Source organism: Chaetodon trifascialis, chromosome 17 (assembly GCF_039877785.1).
Source record: "Chaetodon trifascialis isolate fChaTrf1 chromosome 17, fChaTrf1.hap1, whole genome shotgun sequence".
In the NCBI taxonomy this organism is placed as follows: domain Eukaryota; kingdom Metazoa; phylum Chordata; class Actinopteri; order Chaetodontiformes; family Chaetodontidae; genus Chaetodon; species Chaetodon trifascialis.
Window position 1 is genome coordinate 25147764 of NC_092072.1, and position 21147 is coordinate 25168910.

A 21147-nucleotide genomic window follows, 5' to 3' on the forward strand; every position below is an offset into this window, starting at 1 on the left:
TCAGAATCAGAATCGGTAGGTTAGGTTTAGGTTAGGTTTAAACGAAAAGACAGTGAAAAATATAGCACATTGCATAACAAACATAAATCACATGTAATAATGTTACTGAAAGTGCACTTATTTTATCGGGAGAGATCAGATCAAAATGTTCCCACACGGGGGACAACTTTCTCTTTCTCACAGGCTCCAACAAAATGCACCTCTATGTCACCCACAAACCCAAAAAAACACCAACACTAACCCACGAAGTGTGAGCGGATCAATTGCGGTATATAAATCGCGCCAATACCCAAGACAATTCATGAAACAGCGAGACTTCGAACGTCATTAGTGACGCCATTCGCCCTAAATGACACAAGCTTCGATATGCGCTTCACTAAACACTTCCGGGATTTCTTAACACACGCTCTGAAGCATTGACACAGTACAACCCATCACAATGAGGAAGCCATTTTATTTGTGACAGTAACCCTTTTATTCTGCACTTAGTTGATTCCCCTCTTTCTTCCTAGTTCGACGGCCCACAGTGGAGTGACCCCATATTCAAGGTGGTGAGTAGGGTTATGGGTAGGGTAGTGCCTTGTTTTGCCCTTAGTGCCCTGTTTTGTCTTTTTTTACTCTTTGTTTTGGTATTGTTTAATTTTGAGTTCTTCTTTTGAATATTAAAATAACTGGGTTGCTATAGTTCTTAATCTTTCTCTTCTTTTCTTTTAGTGAAGTGGAGTGTCATTTTGTTGGGGAGACTAGGCACCCCTGGTGAGGTTCCTACATCTAATGTGAATGAAAGCACCGGGGCACAATTGTTGACTACACTATACAGGTGCTGGTCATAAAATTAGAATATCATGGAAAAGTTTATTTATTTCAGTAATTCCATTCAAAAAGTGAAACTTGTATATTATATTCATTCATTACACACAGACTAATATATTTCAAATGTTTAGTTCTTTAATTTTAATGATTTTAAACTAACAAGTAATGAAAATCCAAATTTCAGTATCTCAGAAAACTAGAATATCACTTAAAACTGATACAAAAAAAGGATTTCTAAAAATGTTTTCCAACTGAAAAGTATAAACATGAAAAGTATGAGCATGTACAGCACTCAATACTTAGTTGGGGCTCCTTTTGCCTGAATTACTACAGCAATGCGGCGTGGCATGGAGTCGATCAGGCTGTGGCACTGCTCAGGTGTTATGAGAGCCCAGGTTGCTTTGATGGTGGCCTTCAGCTCTTCTGCATTGTTGAGTCTGGCATCTCGCATCTTCCTCTTCACAATACCCCATAGATTTTCTATGGGGTTAAGGTCAGGGGAGTTTGCTGGCCAATCAAGAACAGGAATACCATGGTCCTTCAACCAGGTACTGGTAGCTTTGGCGCTGTGAGCAGGTGCCAAGTCCTGTTGAAAAATTAAATCTGCATCTCCATAAAGTTGGTCAGCAGCAGGAAGCATGAAGTGCTCCAAAACTTCCTGATAGACAGCTGCATTGACCTTGGACTCCAAACCATCACTGACTGTGGAAACTTGACATTTGACCTCAGGCAACGTGGATTCTGTGCCTCTCCTCTCTTCCTCCAGACTCTGGGACCTTGATTACCAAAGGACATGACCACTCAGCAGCAGTCCAGTCCTTTTTGTCTTTAGCCCAGGTGAGACGCTTCTGACGCTGTCTCTTGTTCAAGAGTGGCTTGACACAAGGAATGCGACAGCTGAAACCCATGTCTTGCATACGTCTGTGAGTGGTGGTTCTTGAAGCACTGACTCCAGCTGCAGTCCACTCTTTGTGAATCTCCCCCGCAGTTTTGAATGGGTTTTGTCTCACTATCCTCTCCAGGGTGCGGTTATCCCTATTGCTTGTACACTTTTTTCTGCCACATCTTTTCCTTCGCTTTGCCTTTCTACTAATGTGCTTGGACACAGAGCTCTGTGAACATCCAGGGGACTTGCCCTCCTTGTGCAAAGTGTCAATGATCGTCTTTTGGACAACTGTCAGGTCAGCAGTCTTCCCCATGATTGTGTAGCTTACAGAACTAGACTGGGAGACCATTTAAAGGCCTTTGCAGGTGTTTTGAGTTAATTAGTTGATTAGAGTGTGGCACCAGATATCTTCAATATTGACCTTTTCCACAATATTCTAATTTTACTCATTTGGGGGTTTTCATTAGTTGTCAGTTGTTATTATATTAGTTGTCAATATTAAAAGAAGTAAATACTTGAAATATGTCGGTCTGTGTTAAATGAATGTATACATTATACAAGTTTCACTTTTTGAATGGAATTACTGAAAAAAATCAACTTTTCCATGATATTCTAATTTTATGACCAGCACCTGTAATTGCTGTGAGGATTGCTGTGTTACTGTGTTTCACTGAGGTGAGTAGTGGTTGCACCCCTACGCACAACATAGTGTAGTGTGCAACTCCACTAATGGCCTCTGCCCACTGTACTCTTATTTGCTTAGTTTATGTTGGGCTGAGTTTTAGATATTTTAACATGTATCTGCTGATCTTTGAATTGTATTGTTAAGGCCTTTTTTAGATATTGTAATAAGTATTTCTAACCCCTCTTATTGCTATTGTGATGTTGCTGTGGGCACTGGTGGCGTGTCCTCCACCATGTCTTTGGTGCCTGCTGCCCGAGGAAAAAGAGGGCCTTTCTGTGTGGAGTTTGCGTGTTCTCCCCGTGTTTACCCGGGGTTTCCTCCTTAAATAACCCCCACTAAAAACATGCAAGAAGATCACCGCCTGACCAACAGTGACGAAGGAGGATGGGTCGCCAGGTGCAGGCACTGGTGTTGGCTGGCGGCTGGCAGCCCACCGCTCCTGGTCTGCCGTGGAGGATTGACAGACCGAGGATGGGTCAAATGCGGAGAAAATAATTTCACGGAAGCATGTAGTGTGTGCAACTAACATGTGTGATAAATAAAAGTACATTTCTTCTTCTTGATTTGACTTTATTTCGATTTGTTAATTATTTCCTCTTTCGCAGCTGCAGTCCCTGCCGGTTTCATTTTGGACAATAAACAAAGAATATTTGGCTTATTCAGAAAATACGTCTCTGTCCTGTTTCAGAAGCAAACCTGTGCCCTACCAGTTTTTTTTTCAACCATCACATGCTGAGGTAGTATTTCCTGGGGTGCAATCCCCTAGATGGCGTTGTCGATCTTCCCCCTTACATTACTTGGTACCACTTCCCTTTGCCACACACCCATACAAATGTAATAACTATTGTTAGCCAGCTGCCATTTGGACTGCACAAAATACTATGAGCATTTTTAATATGATTTCTTGATAGCGATTCAGTGCTTCATTGACTAGTGTATCTACAGTGTATCTACATGAATTCAAAACAGAGAACACATATGCCTGGAGGGCAGTATAATGGTAAATAGGATACATTTATTGTTAGTTTGGTTCTGTACAAGTGATTTGTTGTTGAGGAGAACAATATAGAATATCATCAAACTTGTAATTATATCTTGAAAGTTCATTTTCCACTATATATTACTCCATTTGTATTAATTCACAAGTCCTTAAAAGCAGCCCTGCCTACTGTGGTAGACATTCAACTTCTGTTGTTCGAGAAGACACTTACTGTCAACAGGGTTGTGAATCTGCTCTCTGCTGACCCAACCAGTGCTGCACAACATAAAACAATACAAAATCTGAAGCGTTTCATCAGATCCTTGGACAGTGAGAGACTGTCAAAATTTCTGCTATTTGTAACAGGAGCTGATGTTGTCTGTGTGGGCAAAATAAGCATACAGTTCACTGATGAGACAGGTTTACAGCGATGCCCAATTGCACATGCAGTGGTGGAAAAAAGTTTTCGGACACCCTTAAAATTTTACACAATCTCAAATATTATCATGAAATATTTGTGGAAAAATCTTTTTTGTGTTTCAAAAGGTGTGGCTGCATTACACAGACACAAACAAATAGAAATGATATTTTTTTTGTTTATTGTTTACAAGAAAAACTAACAAAACTAAATTTCAATATGTCAGTTCTCAACATTGTCGGTATCAAAGTCAACAAATAACAGAGAATGTGTTCAAAACTGAACATAAAATAAATAAAAACCATCACATCATCAAATTAATATTTAGTAGTCTTTCCATTAGCATGCAGTAGAGCTCTAATCCTGGCTGGCATGTTCCCCTCGAGCCTTTCACACTGTTGAGGGGTAATCTTGTCCCATTCTTATTGAATTACTTTAATTCTTCTAAATTCTTTGGTTTATGATTTGGAACAGACCTTCTGATAATCCACCACAGATTTTCAATGGGGCTCATGTCCAGGGATTGAGCTGGCCACTCTAAGACCTGGATACTGTGCTCCTGCAGCCAAGTTCTACTGGCCCTGGATGTGTGGCAAGGGGCATTATCTTGTTGAAACATCCAGTTTTGACCTCGACGGAACAGTGCATGTGCAGAAGGGAGCATGTGGGTTTCGAGAATGGCACAAGTTCAATGTGCCATCACAGACAGTGAGATGACCAACACCAGCAGCACTCATGCATCCCCAAACCATGATACTGCCTCCACCATGCTTGACAGTGGGTACTGTACATGCTGGAGATAATGCTTCGCCTGGGCTTCTGCGTATCCTCACATTAGCAGAAGGAAGATAAAGCTGGAAACTGGACTCATCTGACCACAGAATCTTCTTCCAGTTCCTGGCTGTCCACTTCTTGTGTGCTTGGGCCCAACGACTCCGGGCTAACGCCTGTCTCTCATTGGTCAGGGGCTTCTTGACAGCCTTGTAGGACCATGCTCCATGATCTAAAAGTTGGCCACGTATAGTGTGGGTAGGACACTGGACACCAGTTTGGTTTGACCACTGCTGCTGAAGCTCCTGTGATGTCATTATGTGGTTTTCCCTGCACATGCAGATCAGGATGCGGTCATTTCTTGCTGAAAAAACCCTTGGACGCCCATATCATGGTTTGTCTTCCAAGCTGTTGGTTTGTCTGTATTTCAGCAGAGTGTATCCAACTGCCGAAGGACTGCATCTGCACTTCCTGGCTATCTGGCGGCAACTGTACCCTTCCTGACCGAGAATCTGTATCTTCAGGTGTGTTTCCTGCGTTAGGTTCCTTGTTTTAGCCATTTTTTTTCTCTGAAGAACTTTCAAATGTGCTGGCTTTATATAGACATGAATCACGGCAACAAAAATTGTGTCTTTTAATAAAAAGCACGACCGTCATTAGTGGATCACTGGTACCAAAATGACCCAATACTCAAAATTTCTTTTGTATTTTTATGGAACCAATCAGTGGTTATAATAATGGCTTTTTTAGGATTTGTTTAGTATTTTGGCTGTGACTGTACTAAAGGAAAGATGATGGCTGGGTGTTTGTAAAATCTTAGCTTTGCAAATTGTTATGAAAAGTTAGTCACTGTTGAATGTTTACTCATTCATTTGTATTAAACAGTTTTGCTGTTTGTTAATACAGGAGGATTGGACCAAAGGTTGTGAGTGTCCATTTGCAGGCGTTTCAGAAGATTTCCTGCGTCCCAAAAGAATTTCGGTTTACTTTTTCATGTTGTATTTGAGTGTGTCAACACAGAGACATACCCTAACAGAAAGAGAACATGACATACATGATGATTTCGAAATATGATGTGGGCATCAGACTCATATATCGGAATGTTTATCTGGCCTGCAGGTTGGCTAGATTAGAATGTTGACCCATTCGTGTCCATTGTACTACTTGTTATCTTGTCAATGGACACATGGACAAATAAAAATTAATACAAACTGAGTAATAGATTATGAAAAATTAACTTTTCAGGATATAATTATCAGTTGCTTCTTGCAGCTCATTTTTGAAGCACAGGTCACTTTTCACTGAAAAGTTTTCAGTACATGATCATTGGCTGAACAGCTACACGCTGTCACATGGGCGCTTGCTCTCACGCAATACCTCATGAAAGGAAAGGCAGAATTTAGTTTGTGCTGAAAGGCAAAGTGGAAAAAAAGCAGGCAATGATGGCCAATGTTTATTTCCTTTGTATGACATATAGGACATAACATCTTAGGCACTGCCTGCAAAAAAGAAATGTTTTACCTGGCCTTTCAAGGCCTCCATAGAGATACTTGATTTGTGATGTTATAAATGGTGAATGGACTGTATTTTTTAACACTTTTCTAGTCTGATGGTCACTAAACATGCTTTTTTACAACACGTCAGCATTCACTTCGCCAGGGATCGAACCATCAACCTTCTGATCAGTGGATGACTGCTCTACCTCCTAAGCCACAGCCACCCACAATAAGTTGATGAGGAACCAAAAAAAAGAAGAAGAAAATAATTTTGTGTTGTTTGGAGAACTGCTAATCATTAATTGATTATTGATCTCTGATCACAGTGTGATATGCTGATAACTGATAAAGTGATTATTATAGGTGACTTTAATGTACATGTTGGCTTTGATAATGACAGCCTTAGCACTGCGTTTATCTCTGTATTAGACTCAGTTGGCTTCCATCAGAATGTACATGAATCTATTCACTGTCTTAACCACACTCTCGACCTTGTTCTGACCTCTGGCATTGAAATTGAAGACTTAATAGTTACCATCATTTAATAACTTTAGAATTCATATTACCAGAATACCCGCCAGTAGGCAAAAATTCTTATACCAGGCTCCTGTCTGATAGTGCTATAGCCAAATTTAAGGATATGATCCCATCAGCATTTAATTCAATGCTATGTCTCAGTACAAAAGAGGACCCCTACGCTAACCTTAGTCCCTCCCAAATTGACTACCTGGTTGATAGTGCTACAGGTTCATTGTGTATGACACTTGACTATGTTACCCCCTAAAAAGAAGATAATAAAACAGAGGAGGTTAGCTTCATGGTATACTCCTCAAACCCGCCAAGCAAACTTCACAAAAAATAGAAAGGAAATGGTGTTCTACCACTTCGGAAGAATTCCGGTTCGCCTGGCAAAACAGTGTTAAAATATACAGGAAAGCCCTCTGCAGTGTTAGGGCAGCCTATTACTCTGCACTAATAGAGGAAAATAAGGACAATCCCACGTTCCTCTTATGCATGTAGCCAGGCTGACAGAGAGCCATAATTCTGTTGAACCATGTATTCCTTTAGGTCTGAACAGTAATGACTTCATGAGCTTCTTTAATGATAAAATTCTTGCTATTAGAGACAGAATTCATCAGAACCTGACGTCAACAGGTACTGTTTTGTCTTCAAACACAGAAACCGTAGAAACTGTTATTAAACCTGTTGCAGTTTTAGACTGTTTTAACCTGTCGAGCCTTCACCAAATAATTTCAATAATTTCGTCATCAAAATCATCAACCTGTATTCTAGACCCCATCCCAACTAAGCTGCTTAAAGAAGTTTTACCTTTAATTGACTCTTCCTTATTGGACATGATCAATCTGTCTTTATCAACAGGCTATGTACCACGGTCCTTTAAAGTAGCTGTAATAAAATCTCTACTGAAAAAGCCTACTCTTGGTCCAGGGGTTTTAGCTAACTATAGACCGATATCCAACCTTCCCCTTTTTCTCAAAAATTCTTGAGAAAGCAGCTTATTTCAGGATTTCCAGTCAAGATTTAGAGTGCATCATAGCACACAGAACTGGTTAAAGTTACAAATTACCTTTGAATTGCATCAGATAAAGGACTTGTCTCTGTACTAGTCTTATTAAATCTTAGTGCTGCATTTGATACTATAGCAGCATAGAGGTGCTTATCCTCTGGGTGACTGGCTGCTGCTCATGAGCGCTACTGATGGCCATTAACGAGGTGGGCCGGTATAAAAGCGGCAGCACTCCCACCAGCTCTCTCTCTCTCTCTGCACCCCCGTCATCGCCTGTGTCACTTCCATGTTGGTTTGTTTGGCTCTACAGGTATCTCTAGTGATGGCAAACTGAGGCTTCCTGAACCACTGAAGCTTCGCAGCCCATTGGTTTGCCAGAAGGTTCACTACCCGAAGCTTCATTCAGTTCTCACTAGCGACATCTGCTGTGCAAAGACATAAAACTAATTTTGCTCATCACCTGAGTGGACATTTTTTCTGTGGTAGTATATAATAAAACATTAATCTTTGTCACAGTTCTCTCACACGCACATGTTTATGCTCATTTGTAAAATATGTTTTTGATTACAGATGCCTGTATGAATACCATAAATAAAACTGTTTTTGTGCTTAGTGCAGGGGGGACACAGGAAACACTGTTTTTTATTTAAAAACAAAAGTTTTTTCACAGTATTGGGACTCAGACGGTTCCTCTTCTGGGAAACGATCTCTCCAGCCTTTGAAAATACCCTCTCATATGGCACAGAAGATGCGGGACAGCATAATAATTGTACCCTAACTAACAGAAGCTAATACTAATAATTGTGATCATGGTGCTAGTACTGATCTATCTATCTATCTATCTATCTATCTATCTATCTATCTATCTATCTATCTATCTATCTATCTATCTATCTATCTATCGGAAGTAAGGGATGCCGTCAAGCTGAAGAAGGAGCCCTATCGGGCCTGGTTGGCTCATAGGACTCCTGAGGCAGCTGATGGGTACTGGCAGGCCAAGCGTGCGGCAGCTCGGGCAGTTGTAGAAGCAAAAACTCGGGTCTGGGAGGAGTTCGGGGAGGCCATGGAGGAGGACTACCGGTTGGCCTCGAGGAATTTCTGGCAAACCGTTCGGCGCCTCAGGAGGGGGAAGCAGCTTTCTGTCAACACTGTTTACAGTGGAGATGGGGAGCTGTTGACCTCGACTGGGGATATTGTCGGGTGGTGGAAGGAATACTTTGAGGATCTCCTCAATCCCTCTGTCATGTCTTCCGTAGAGGAAGCAGAGACTGGGGACTTGGAGGTCGATTCATTCATCACCGGGGCTGAAGTCACTGAGGCAGTTCGCAAGCTCCTCTGTGGCAAAGCACCGGGGGTGGATGAGATCCGCCCTGAGTACCTCAAGTCTCTGGATGTTGTAGGACTGTCTTGGTTGACACGCCTCTGCAGCATCGTGTGGCAGATGGGGACAGTGCCTCTGGACTGGCAGACTGGGGTGGTGGTCCCTCTTTTTAAAAAGGGGGACCGGAGGGTGTGTTCCAACTATCGGGGGATCACACTCCTCAGCCTCCCTGGGAAAGTCTATTCCAGGGTACTGGAGAGGAGAATCAGGCCGATAGTCGAACCTCGGATTCAGGAGGAACAATGCGGTTTTCGTCCTGGCCGTGGAACACTGGACCAGCTCTATACCCTCCACAGGGTGCTTTAGGGTTCATGGGAGTTTGCCCAACCAGTCCACATGTGCTTCATGGACTTGGAGAAGGCATTCGACCGTGTCCCTCGCGTCATTCTGTGGGAGGTGCTCCGGGAGTATGGGGTTGGAGGCCCTCTGTTGAGGGCTGTACAGTCCCTGTACAACCAGAGCAGGAGCTTGGTATGTGAGTTTTGGGTGGCCCTCTTCTGGCAGGTTTGTTGGCAGGTTTTGCGGACCAAGCAGGAGCTTGGTCCGCATTGCCGGCAGTAAGTCGGACCTGTTCCCGGTGCATGTTGGACTCATTGCCTTTTGTCACCGGTTCTGTTCATCATTTTTATGGACAGAATTTCTAGGCGCAGCCAGGGGCCGGAGGGGGTTCGGTTTGGGGGCCGGCAGATTTCGTCTCTGCTTTTCACAGATGATGTTGTCTTGTTGGCTACCTCGAGCCAGGACCTTCAGCATGCGCTGGGGCGGTTCGCAGCCGAGTGTGAAGCAGCTGGGATGAGAGTCAGCACCTCCAAGTCCGAGGCCATGGTTCTCGACCGGAAAAAGGTGCTTTGCTCCCTTCAGGTTGGGGGAGAGTTCCTGCCTCAAGTGGAGGAGTTTAAGTATCTTGGGATCCTGTTCACGAGTGAGGGAAGGATGGAACGTGAGATTGACAGGCGGATCGGTGCAGCAGCTGCAGTAATGCGGTCGCTGTACCAGTCTGTCGTGGTGAAGAAGGAGCTGAGCCGAAAGGCGAAGCTCTCGATTTACCGGTCAATCTACGTTCCTACCCTCACCTATGGTCATGAACTTTGGGTCATGACCGAAAGAACGAGGTCCCGGATACAAGCGGCTGAAATGAGTTTCCTCCGCAGGGTGGCGGGGCGCTCCCTTAGAGATAGGGTGAGGAGCTCTGTCACCCGGAAGGAGCTCAGAGTAGAGTCGCTGCTCCTCCGCATCAAGAGGAGTCAGCTGAGGTGGCTTGGGCATCTCTATCGGATGCCCCCTGGACGCCTCCCTAGGGAGATGTTCCAGGCATGTCCCACCGGGAGGAGGCCCTGGGGAAGACCCAGGACACGCTGGGGTGACTATGTCACTCGGCTGGCCTGGGAACGCCTCGGGATCCCCCCGGAAGAGCTAGAGGAAGTGTCCAGGGAGAGGGAAGTCTGGGCGTCCCTGCTCAGACTGCTCCCCCCGCAACCCGGCCCCGGATAAGCGGAAGAGAATGGATGGATGGATGGATAATTTACTGAACTCTCTACCAACTCGCTACAGACACTGAAACACTCCACTCCACGCCACCTTAAACGCCGACACACCCACAAAGAAGCGCGAATTTCGAACCAGCTTTATACGGAAGTGATACTCGGAATGAGACAGTGGGTGCTTTTCATTACGTTAAATTGTGCCTCCTCGTCTCCTCTCTCCTTCGTCAACCCGGAAGTCATTTCCCCTACGCCATGATGAAGGATCTTCTAATTGCTTAAATGCACCTGAAGGAGACGAGGAGAGAGAACGCTTCTGAAGGAGATCAGAGTGAGGATACACCGGTGTAGTCTACGCGGAAGTCTTTTATTATTTAAGGGGCGTGTGCGTATGTGGCACACGTTTCAATCATGGCGGGAGCAGGTCTTCACAAATGTAATCTTGATTCTTGTTTCAACTGTGTCCTTTTAACAATTGTATCTGTCACCAAGAAATTAATGAAAATTCTTGGTATATAACAGTTTTTTAAAGCAAGGCTACAAGGCTGTTGGTTTAATCTACCACACACCCGTCCTCTGTTATGCCTCTAACGGCATATAATTGAAACCTCATCAATAGCAATCAGGAGCAGAACAGTCTGACTGCAGATCTGACCATAATATCACGTTTTACAGCTTTTACAGCTGTGCAAACGTCATCAGTAATTGACGTCGCTTTGGACTGACGCTGTGGAGCGAGGATTTTTCATTTCAGAGTTTCGTTTCCTCCGTCCTCACGTCCCTTCCTCGCATCCCTCTTTCAAGTCCTCGCTGGGCGGAGCTAAGACGCGAGGAGAGGAAGCGAGTGGAGGTGCCCCCATTTGTGCGACTACGCATATCAGCTGTGGTAAGTGTCCTCTCTCTTTGCGGTGTGGCTGATGCTATCCGGTTGCTAACGCTAGTGTGGTCAGGTAAACGCCGGCGGCTGCGTGGAGCTCTCTCTCCCTCCCTCCTCTTATGCAAGTGTGTGTGTGACTGTAGCTGCTATTAAGGTACGTACACCTACTGTAGCGTGCACCGCATTATTTTTAGCACAACCCGCAAAAACTAATAGTGTGTTCTTGGTGCAGGAACAGGAACCTGCTACAGGAACCTGATAGCTGGGGCTACTGCTGCTTTGTCTCTACTGCTGCTTTGTCTCCGCTGCTTTGTCTCCGCTGCTGTTTGTCTCCGGCGCTTTTTCTCCATCGCTGCTTTGTCTACGGGTGTTTTGTCTCTACTGCTGCTTTGTGTCCACGGCTGTTTGTCTCTGCTGCCGTTTGTCTCTGAGGCTGCTTGTCTCCATGGCGCTTCTGCCGCTGCCTCAGTCATATTACAGAAGCCGCTGCAGATTCTCTCGGCACTGCCTTGCGCACGTGTCGCAACGGCGTGTGCACAGACACTTGTTGCCGGCTGCTTGCCTGGATGCCGCTGGCAAGAGCACTAACTTTTAACTAGGGTTTGGTTCCTCTTAACTGACTGAATGAGAGCGCGATAGTGTGGGTTACATTCATTTTCCTGGGTTATCTGTATAGGCTTATGTTGCATATTTTTGTTTGATCCTGATTTTGTGTATTGTTAATAATTTGTTAGGTTGATTTGAAAGATTTTCTATATTTAATTTAGTAATTGTTTTGTGTTTTGTTTCTTTAACCTTTGTTTAATTACATTGATTGCATTATTTCATTTGGGCATTTATTAGTTGGAATATTTTGTTAATTCTGAACTTGTGATTTGCCCATTTTCGTGATTCGTTTGGTTGCAACCCCACTAAATTCTTAACCCCCCCCCCCCCTTTTCAGTTGCTGGAGGCCAGTGGTGGAGGTGTCGGTGGTTGGTGGTGGCGTACCCCCTGTCTGCTGTGTCCTGGGAGCGGGTTTTCTCACTGAGTGTGTCTGGCACGTTTGTCCGGTGATTTGAGTTGATTCCCTTTTTCTTTCGTTTGCGGATTCCTCCCCAACACTAGTCCCCTTTCCATCCACTAGGCCCCAGCCCTGATTAGATTATTTCCCTTCCCCCGTCCTGTGTGAATGGTGTGTTCCTTCATTGCTTTTAAAATGAATTGTTTAATTCATTCATTTTAAAATTGGGAACCACGTCTCATGCCGTCTTGAGTGAACGAACCTGTGTGCCTTGTATTTGGGAAAAATAATTCCCTGGGTGAAATTCCCAGGGTGGCGTTGTTGACAACATTTAAAGGTCCTTTTGACCCCCTCCCCCGCCTTGCTCCGCCATAATACCATTGACCATGGTATCCTATTGCAGAGACTGGAACACTCCATTGGCATTAAGGGAACTGCACTAAGCTGGTTTAAATCCTCCTTGTCAGATCGCTCTCAGTTTGTACATGTTAATGATGACTCCTCTGTGCTCACTAAAGTCAACTACGGAGTTCCACAGAGTTCTGTGGTTGGACAAATTAATGTTTATAGCTCCACACCAGATGAAGGCATTAAAACAGTCCGAATGGACAGTCAACAGGCCTCGAGAGGCCCCCCAAGAACCAGATGGCACTGACAAGTTATAATCAGGAATCAGGCATTCCTGTAGCAAACTGTTTTGTGTATCTGTATGCTTTCTTTTCTACCACATCAGGATGATGCAAACGATTGATTCAACTTTCGATGTTCCCAGGGCACTAAACTCACAATTTGTATGGTATCAATGTTTTTCCCATGTTTCTAGCTTGTAAGATGACAAAACTATGACTTTAATTTTCATAAGCATTCTTGTCTGGGTTTCTACCATGGAACCATACTGCCATCAAGAGACTGGAAGTGGATTCACCAAATGTAATCTGCCTTTCCCTGTTCCTTTGTTCAATTAGCAGTTATACTATTAGTCATCATATAAGTTAGTATTAGTATGGAAGAATGTTGCCATTAATCAACAAAATGTGTTTGATGCATGTGTATTGGTGTCAACATGTTGTGAATAATGTTGATGAGTGACTGAAAATTGATCATTTAAACTGTGTGATTGTGATTGAGATCCATTGCACACAATTGTTGGTGTTTTTTTTTTTTTAATCTTAGGATGAAATAACAGCGTTCACCTATAAATCAATTCTAAAGTGAGTCCTGTTTGTCACAAACACACCCCAGGGAGCCAGAAGGTATATCCCCCAACCCCCACATCACGCGGCAAGCGCTTGTTTCCTTGTTCTTTACTGACACTTTACTGACTCTTTACTTGGTCTTTACATCAGATCACTTCTTTGGCATTTTAGTTTTTCTTGAGTTCTTGCAACTTCAATTTTTGCTCATCAGTTGTCTTTTGCATTCCTATTGGCGCGTTATTGTAATCTTTTGTCTACTTTTGCTTGCCACGTTAAACTGCATAACTTTTTCAGAGTTAAAACCGAACTCTTTTCCTTAACCATTAAAGCCGAATCACATGATAATATTTTTGTAGATATTTTCAATCTGTCATCGAAAGTACTCTCAACTTTATTATCAACCGAGAAGTTTTTCCATATGCTCTCCACTGCAGTTCGACTGGTTCCCCTGTTGGACTGTAGAGCAGATCGGAGGCAAGAGCAACAGCCTGCCCCCCCCCCCCCCCCCCCCCTTCATGTCTGTTCGATGCAGGCCATCGTCAGAGTGCCGCTGGCACAGTAGTAGGCATTTTCCATGCTGCTTTGAATCAAGAGTTCGTGTCGTAGGCTATAACAATCTCAATTTTCATCAGACTCGCTTAGTCATTAATTCAAAAAATTTAATTTTTCCAGGGGAGGGAAAAATCAAAAACCTTTCAAAAGTAGAAATGACACTCAATGGGAGATGGGATTGGTTGGAACAAAAACACTTGTGGTTGTCTTGTTGAAACTTAACTGCAGAACCTGTGTATCCTGTATCATGTAGAGAGATCTGTTGCTGTTCTAAGATGGATTTTACCCACTGTCCACTAATGATGTAATTTCATTGGCACTTTCTTTTTCTTTAGCTTCAGCTCCACTGTTTAGGCCTTGTGGTATATGTGTACTAAAACAAACAAACAAACTTTTTTCAAGTCCTGTTGGCTGATTTATGTTCTTTATGTTCACTACATTTGTGTCCTCATTTTTCTTTAAAACTACTTCTCACTATTGCCAAACTCATTCCTTTTATTATTTGGCATAGCTTCTTCATCTAGTTGTTTGTGTTAGATCATATAATCCATATTATTTATCATATCATTCATTTTTCATATCCATTCTCATTACTGTCTCAAATGAATAACACTTTGCATTTAAGTCGTTGTCAGTTTCCTTTTGAGCTGGAAATAGACGATTACTGTATCGAGAGCTCACGCTCTCGATACGACTGATCTACAATTAATTCATTAATTACTATTAAATCAGCATTAAAAGAAAAGAATAATTAAAATCCTTCTGAGCTGAGGAAGGTGAGTGCCCATTTTATTTTAAGGAGTGCAAACATTAATCTCAAAGGTTTAATGACCTAATTCCCCTACATATGCTTCCTTTATGGAACATTACCAGGAAGCATTCAATAAATTTTCATTGCTATGCAGATGATACCCAGCTATACTTATTACAGAAGCCACAAGAAACCAGTCAGTTAACTAGACTACAAGCATGTCTTCATGACATAAAGACCTGGATGACCTGCAATTTTCTGATGCTGAACTCGGACAAAACTGAAGTTATAGTACTAGGCCCTAAACAACTTAGAAACTCACTTTCTGATGACATAGCAGTTATAGATGGCATTGCGCTGGTCTCCAGCACCACTGTAAAGAATCTGGGAGTTATTTTTGATAAGGACCCTTTCACTCCAATGTAAAACAAATTTTAAGGACTGCCTTTTTTCATCTATGTAGCATTGCAAAAATCGTGAATTTTCTCCAGTTCTTCCAGAATGCTGCAGCACGTGTCCTGACAAAAACGAGGAAGAGAGATCATATTTCTCTGATATTAGCCACTGGCTTCCTGTAAAGTATAGAAGAGAATTTAAAATCCTCATCCTTACTTACGAAGCCATAAATGGTCAGGCACCTTCTTATCTGAAAGAGCTCATAGTACCACTAGAACACTGCGTTCTCAGAATGCAGGCTTACTTATGGTTCATTAAGTCTCCAAAGCAGAAGAGGAGCCAGAGCATTTAGCTATCAAGCTCCTCTCCTGTGGAACCATCTTTCAGTCTTTGTCCGGGTGGCAGACACTGATAAATCTTATAACTATAGGATTTATGGACAGTGGATGTTATTACATCCACTGTCACTGTGACTGCATGTCTGTCTGTCTCTTTCTCTCTGTCTCTCTCTGACTGCATTTCTGTCTGTCTCTCTCTATCTGTCTCTCTCTCGCTCTCTCTAACCCAACCGGTCGAGGCAGATGGCCGCCCACCCAGAGCCTGGTTCTGCCTGAGGTTTCTACCTGTTAAAAGGAAGTTTTTCCTCGCCACTGTCGCCAAGTGCTTGCTCATGGGGGAATTGTTGGGTCTCAGTAGATAAAAGAGCTCGGCCTCTACCAGCTCTGTATGGAAAGTGTCCTGAGACAACTTTTGTTGTGATTTGGCTCTATCCAAATAAAATTGAACTGAACTGATTTGAATTGAATCATGACTGTTTATAATTTGCAAAATAGTGGACAGCATGACTTTGTGCATGTGTTTTCTTTTTCTGGACAGTAAGTGAATTTAAAATGTATTTAAAGGGTGCATGTAAGAATGCTGTGAAAAACTGTAATAAATGTACCTTCCAGATCATCAATAGTCTTCTCCAGCTTGGCCACAGATCTCTCAGCAAACTCAGCTCTGGTCTCAGCCTGAGATGACAAAGCACAAACAAACTTCTGATCAGATAACATCTGAGGCCAACAAATTATAATAAACAGAATATGCGTTTATTAGGTAGGAAACTTTTGTGTCTCAACACATCTTACTGAAAGGATGAATTTTAATATACAAAATACGCAAATTTATTGGTGACAGTATTGTAAGGTTGTAATTCCTTCTTACTCACCTCTTTCAGCTTGTCAGTCAATATCTTGATCTCTTCCTCATACTTGTCCTCCTTTTGAGAATACTGTGGTGAGAAATATTATTCAGTTGCAGATCCATATGAAAGCAGTTTGACATGCAACTCCATATCAACTTCTTAAAGAAGAAAAAAGAAAATTACCTTACTGCAACCTGTGTTGAATACAATCTAGACCAGCATTTTGAAAAAGATATTTGTTTCCACAATATCTGTGCAAAGCAGTAGACACTGATGAACACCACACAAACTCAGGCTTCCAACAGGAATGTCAGTTCACTACACACCCATCCATAATCTGAACTTGCACACCTTTAAATCTTGCTTCTGAAAAACTGAAATTTGCCACTTAACATAAATTGTGCGCAGCATAAACATGGAGTATGAATGCAATTCCGGGGCCGATCACGTGACTGCAGTCAAACTGAACGAGTGTCAAAGTGAATGACGACAACAGTGCAATTGCAAACTGTGAGATATGCAAAATCGGGATCTCGAGAGGTGGGAAGGACAAAGCTGCTTTTAACACCACAAACTTGATATGACCCCCTCAATACACTGCACTCCAGTTTACAATACACTGCACTGAGAATATGAGTTAGGAGTGCAGTTCCAAAAAGCACAATACTGGCCTTAGGCAACTTGATAACAGTCATTTTTATTTGCTGATTTGCTTGCATTTGATATTTTGATGCCTATTTTAAGTTAAGCTGCTATTTGTTTTAATATTATTGAGTCTTTAATGTTGCACTATTCCTAATGTGAAGAAAATTTTATTTTATTTCTGTGTTCTGTTCTGGCTTGAGACTGTAATTCAAGCTACCTCATAGAAGTTTACAATACACTGCACTGCATGCATGCACAATTGTGCATAAGTGTTACATGTTAATATAAGAGCCATTGGTAAAAAAAAAAAAAAAAAGACATCCTGGATCTTTTTCTTTGCTCTTAGTTTGTTTCATAATGTTTTATAGAAGTATCGGATCGGGACTTGGTATCAGCAGATAAGAGAATTTCAAACCAAGGTTAAAACAGGAGCCTTTTGAAGAAATTTTATTTTTCAAATTTTATTAGCAGATAATCTATGTAGCCTAATTAGAAGATCAATGTTATGTTTTTCTCACACTCTGTTGACACCCCTACTTCCACTCATTTCTTTATTTTGAAATCATATCAATCAATACATTTCACACAAGTTACATAAATCAAATGGGGATCTTATGAAGCTACAGTCTTAGTAACACACAGTACCATTTTGACCCCTCCATGAGGACAAGTGAACCCAAACCGTGTCAGGTAAATGCTCCCCACGGATTAACAGAGCAACCAGACCCCTCACAGGCAAAGAATTCAAGACTCAACTGTTCCCATAGACCTGAACAGAGATGCCACTTCACTCATGCCACTGCTATTCAAGCAGTCTTAACGGCTGACGTTCCTACCATTTGTGTCATTACAATAATCTCCTAAATCAATCTCAGCATTTTTATACTTTCTGTAGATTATGGGCTGAATAGGGGTGGCATTGTGGTAGTTTGGAAAACTTGGGCTTTCATTATGTGCTGTGGAGAGGTGTGTGGGGGTTGTGTTTCCTGTGTTTCCTTTTTTGGCAGCGACTGGGCGTGGTTCTCCAGGTGGCTGGGAGTTGGCTCCTACTCACCTGGGACTCAGCACACAATCACAATCAGCACAGTATAAAGACTGTGGACTGCTGACAACTTGTCGCCAGATTGTTTCTGCTGCTTGGTGGTATTGCTGGCCCTTTACCAGCAATGTTTGTAATTATCTACCGTTTGCCTCTCCGGTGTCTGTCCCCAGTGTTTCATCTTCTTTGTCTTTTTCCCTTTTGGATCAGTGAATTCACCAGCGTTGTTCTCCAGCTCCAGCGTCTCTGCTACCACGACGCTCAGCCTCTTGCCTCCACCTGCCTCAAGCCTCCAACCCTCTACCACCACCACCTTACTTCACCTGTGCCTCCATCACCATGTGCCCTCCACGCAAGTACTCACACCACCTGAGCGCTGAGTAGTGTATCAAGGAACTACTCACCACCTCACTTGTGCCTCACCTGCTGTTCCCAGAACTTCCCAGCTACAAGTTTGTTCTTTTGTACATTGAATAAATTCTTCTTTAACCTTACTCCCTGTCTTGAATTGAGTCCAATTCCTACCTGAAATGCAACAGGCATCTCCATTTATTGTGTGTTTCTCCACTAATTTATGCCGTCATACTATTTGAGTGCTGTACTCTTGCTCCTACCTTTTCAGCCTGGGCCTCCAGAGACTTCAGGTTGTTGGTGACGTTCTTTAGCTCTTCTTCCAGTTCAGCGCATTTACTTGTGCGGTGTTAATTTCGGGGATAGATGAGGAGAAATGTGATGGTAAGTACCTAAGATTACTTTGGTGAAAAGTGTGACCAGTGGTGACAAGTGCACATTCTAAATGTTCAGTGTGTAGGATTGAGATGCATTGAGATTGCGGGTTACCAAATGAATATTCCCTCTACTCAGCCTCCCCCACAGTGGCTGCTAAAAATGTGAAAAATGCAACAGGCCCTCTTTGGAGCCAGTGTTTGATTTGCCCGTTCTGTTGTAGAAACATGGCAGTGCAACATATCATACTCCAAGAAAGAGGACCTGCTCCCTATGCAGATATGAAAGGCACATGCTAAGGTGATGAAAGCACAATCATTCTAATTTTCAGGTGATTATACAATAATGAAAACATAATCATGATTATTATTGTCCATTTCTAGCATTAGACCCCCTGAAATCCTACACACTGGACCTTTAAATGACTATTATAAAGAGAGATAGTGGTGGACGCAGTATTTAAGGTCCTCACCGAAATAAAAGTAGCAATACCACAGTGTAAATATACTCCATTACATTTAAAAGTCCTGCTACTAAAATAGAACTACAAAATTATTATGAGCAGCAACTGAGTGGATTATATATTTTCTGTGTGGAACCTTCGATACTCACGCCTCAGCCAGCTCTGCCCTCTCCTCTGTACGTTCCAACTCTCCTTCTACAATCACCAGCTTCCGAGCCACCTGAACAAATGCATTATATATATATGACCTTGAACCACAATGAACTCCTAGTTACCAGTAAAAATGATTTTTATGCAGGACTAGTCAGTTTGACTGCTGATCTCAGTGTCACGTAACTTTCTTCCATGGCACCTATGGCTCATTGTAAATAAATTACATTTCAATGGCTATATGATTTTCATCATTACTGCTGCAATAATAATAATTAAAAAAAACAACAACCCACCACTGCAGAGGTACTCACAGTAAGAGTATGACACTACTTTATAACCTGTATAAATGCAGATATACATGGATGTTTTTCTATTCTATATTTTGTGTACTTTTATATTTTTATTTTGAAGTCTTTATGCCACTGTGCTTGTTCTTTGAAACTTGCTGGCTGTAATGACTAAATTTCCCCAATGTTGGATCAATAAAGTCTTATCTTCCAATGGCCAACAGCAGAAAACTCACCTCTTCATACTTGCGGTCCGCCTCCTCAGCGATGTGTTTAGCCTCCTTCAGTTGAATCTCCTGTAGCTCCATCTTCTCTTCATCCTTTAGAGCCCTGTTCTCAATCACCTTCATACCTCTGAACACACAAACCATTACTTTTTTCTTACAAATTTTCTATTGTGTGAAGCTCAGAACAAAAAAATAAATTACATACCAGACTTACTGCAAAGTTACAGATGAAATACTAATTGTTAAGAAATCACATAACAGATATCTTACATAACTCAAGGTAAATGTCTGTTTCTGTTTTATCTACTGATATAGCTTTTATCTCCATAATGCAATTTTGATAGCTATCTATCTCAAGCAATAGACATTTGAATGGATTATTAACTAGTAGAAAAAAATTAATAATTATCTTATTAGTATCAACAAAAATGTTTTCTTGTGTGAATGAAAATGAAAGTGTTAATTCTGAAAATAACACAGTTTTGAACAAATAAAACTTCGTGAAATACAACTATGTTTTGGAGAGCTTTGTCAAGACTATAACCAAAACCCAGGAAAAAAGGAAGAGACTGTGTCCACCAAAGCATTTTTTCCCAGTTGAATATGCCAGGCACTCTTCTGAAAAAGCTCAGCCATGGCACTTTTTCAGCTGAGATGCTTTGGTTGATATGAAATGGAACATCTGTGGAAGTACCTCATTTTGCAGTTTGTGTTATCAACAAATACTGAATGTAAACATGGTGGTACAAGGTAGAAAACATCTTAGTGAGTTGGGTTTCATGAGGCAAATAGGTCCTCTTATGTCCACCAGAGATTCACCAAAATCATTTCCACAAGCTTTGGGTAGTCTGCCATTACAGGTTCCCTGCTGCCTGTTTCAGCCTTCCCAGGGACTGCAGTCATATCTGAGCCCACATCAGAATCTGTCCAACCAAATGCCTGTTGAAAGGTTAAGGGGTCTGGGCCAGAACAATATTATCTCAACATTACTGTGTGACAGATCTTTTACTGCCTGAACTTGCTGGCTGGTAAACCAGTGCTGCAGAGATCTCATGCAGGCAATGCGTTTTTGGAAACACGGTGAGCAGTTGGCAAAGACTGCTGAGCAGGAGACAGAGACTGACTCAGCTCAGTGTGTAATGTGTGTGTATAGAAAGTCTAGTTGAGCTAGTAGGAGAGAGCAAGCAGCAGAGAAATTATGGTGATTT

General features: G+C 42.2%; 1 protein-coding gene across 1 annotated transcript in view; it reads right to left on the reverse strand.

Annotated features, from left to right (window-relative positions):
• Positions 1 to 21147, reverse strand: part of tpm3 (tropomyosin 3) — a 39709-nt gene that overhangs the window by 11246 nt on the left and 7316 nt on the right. Inside the window, exons 4-8 of the mRNA XM_070985292.1 lie at positions 19949 to 20066; positions 19422 to 19492; positions 18698 to 18773; positions 16424 to 16486; positions 16157 to 16226 (exon numbers count right to left, since the gene is read on the reverse strand). Coding sequence (XP_070841393.1) covers positions 16157 to 16226; positions 16424 to 16486; positions 18698 to 18773; positions 19422 to 19492; positions 19949 to 20066 — 398 coding nt within the window. The remainder of the gene's footprint in view (positions 1 to 16156; positions 16227 to 16423; positions 16487 to 18697; positions 18774 to 19421; positions 19493 to 19948; positions 20067 to 21147) is intronic.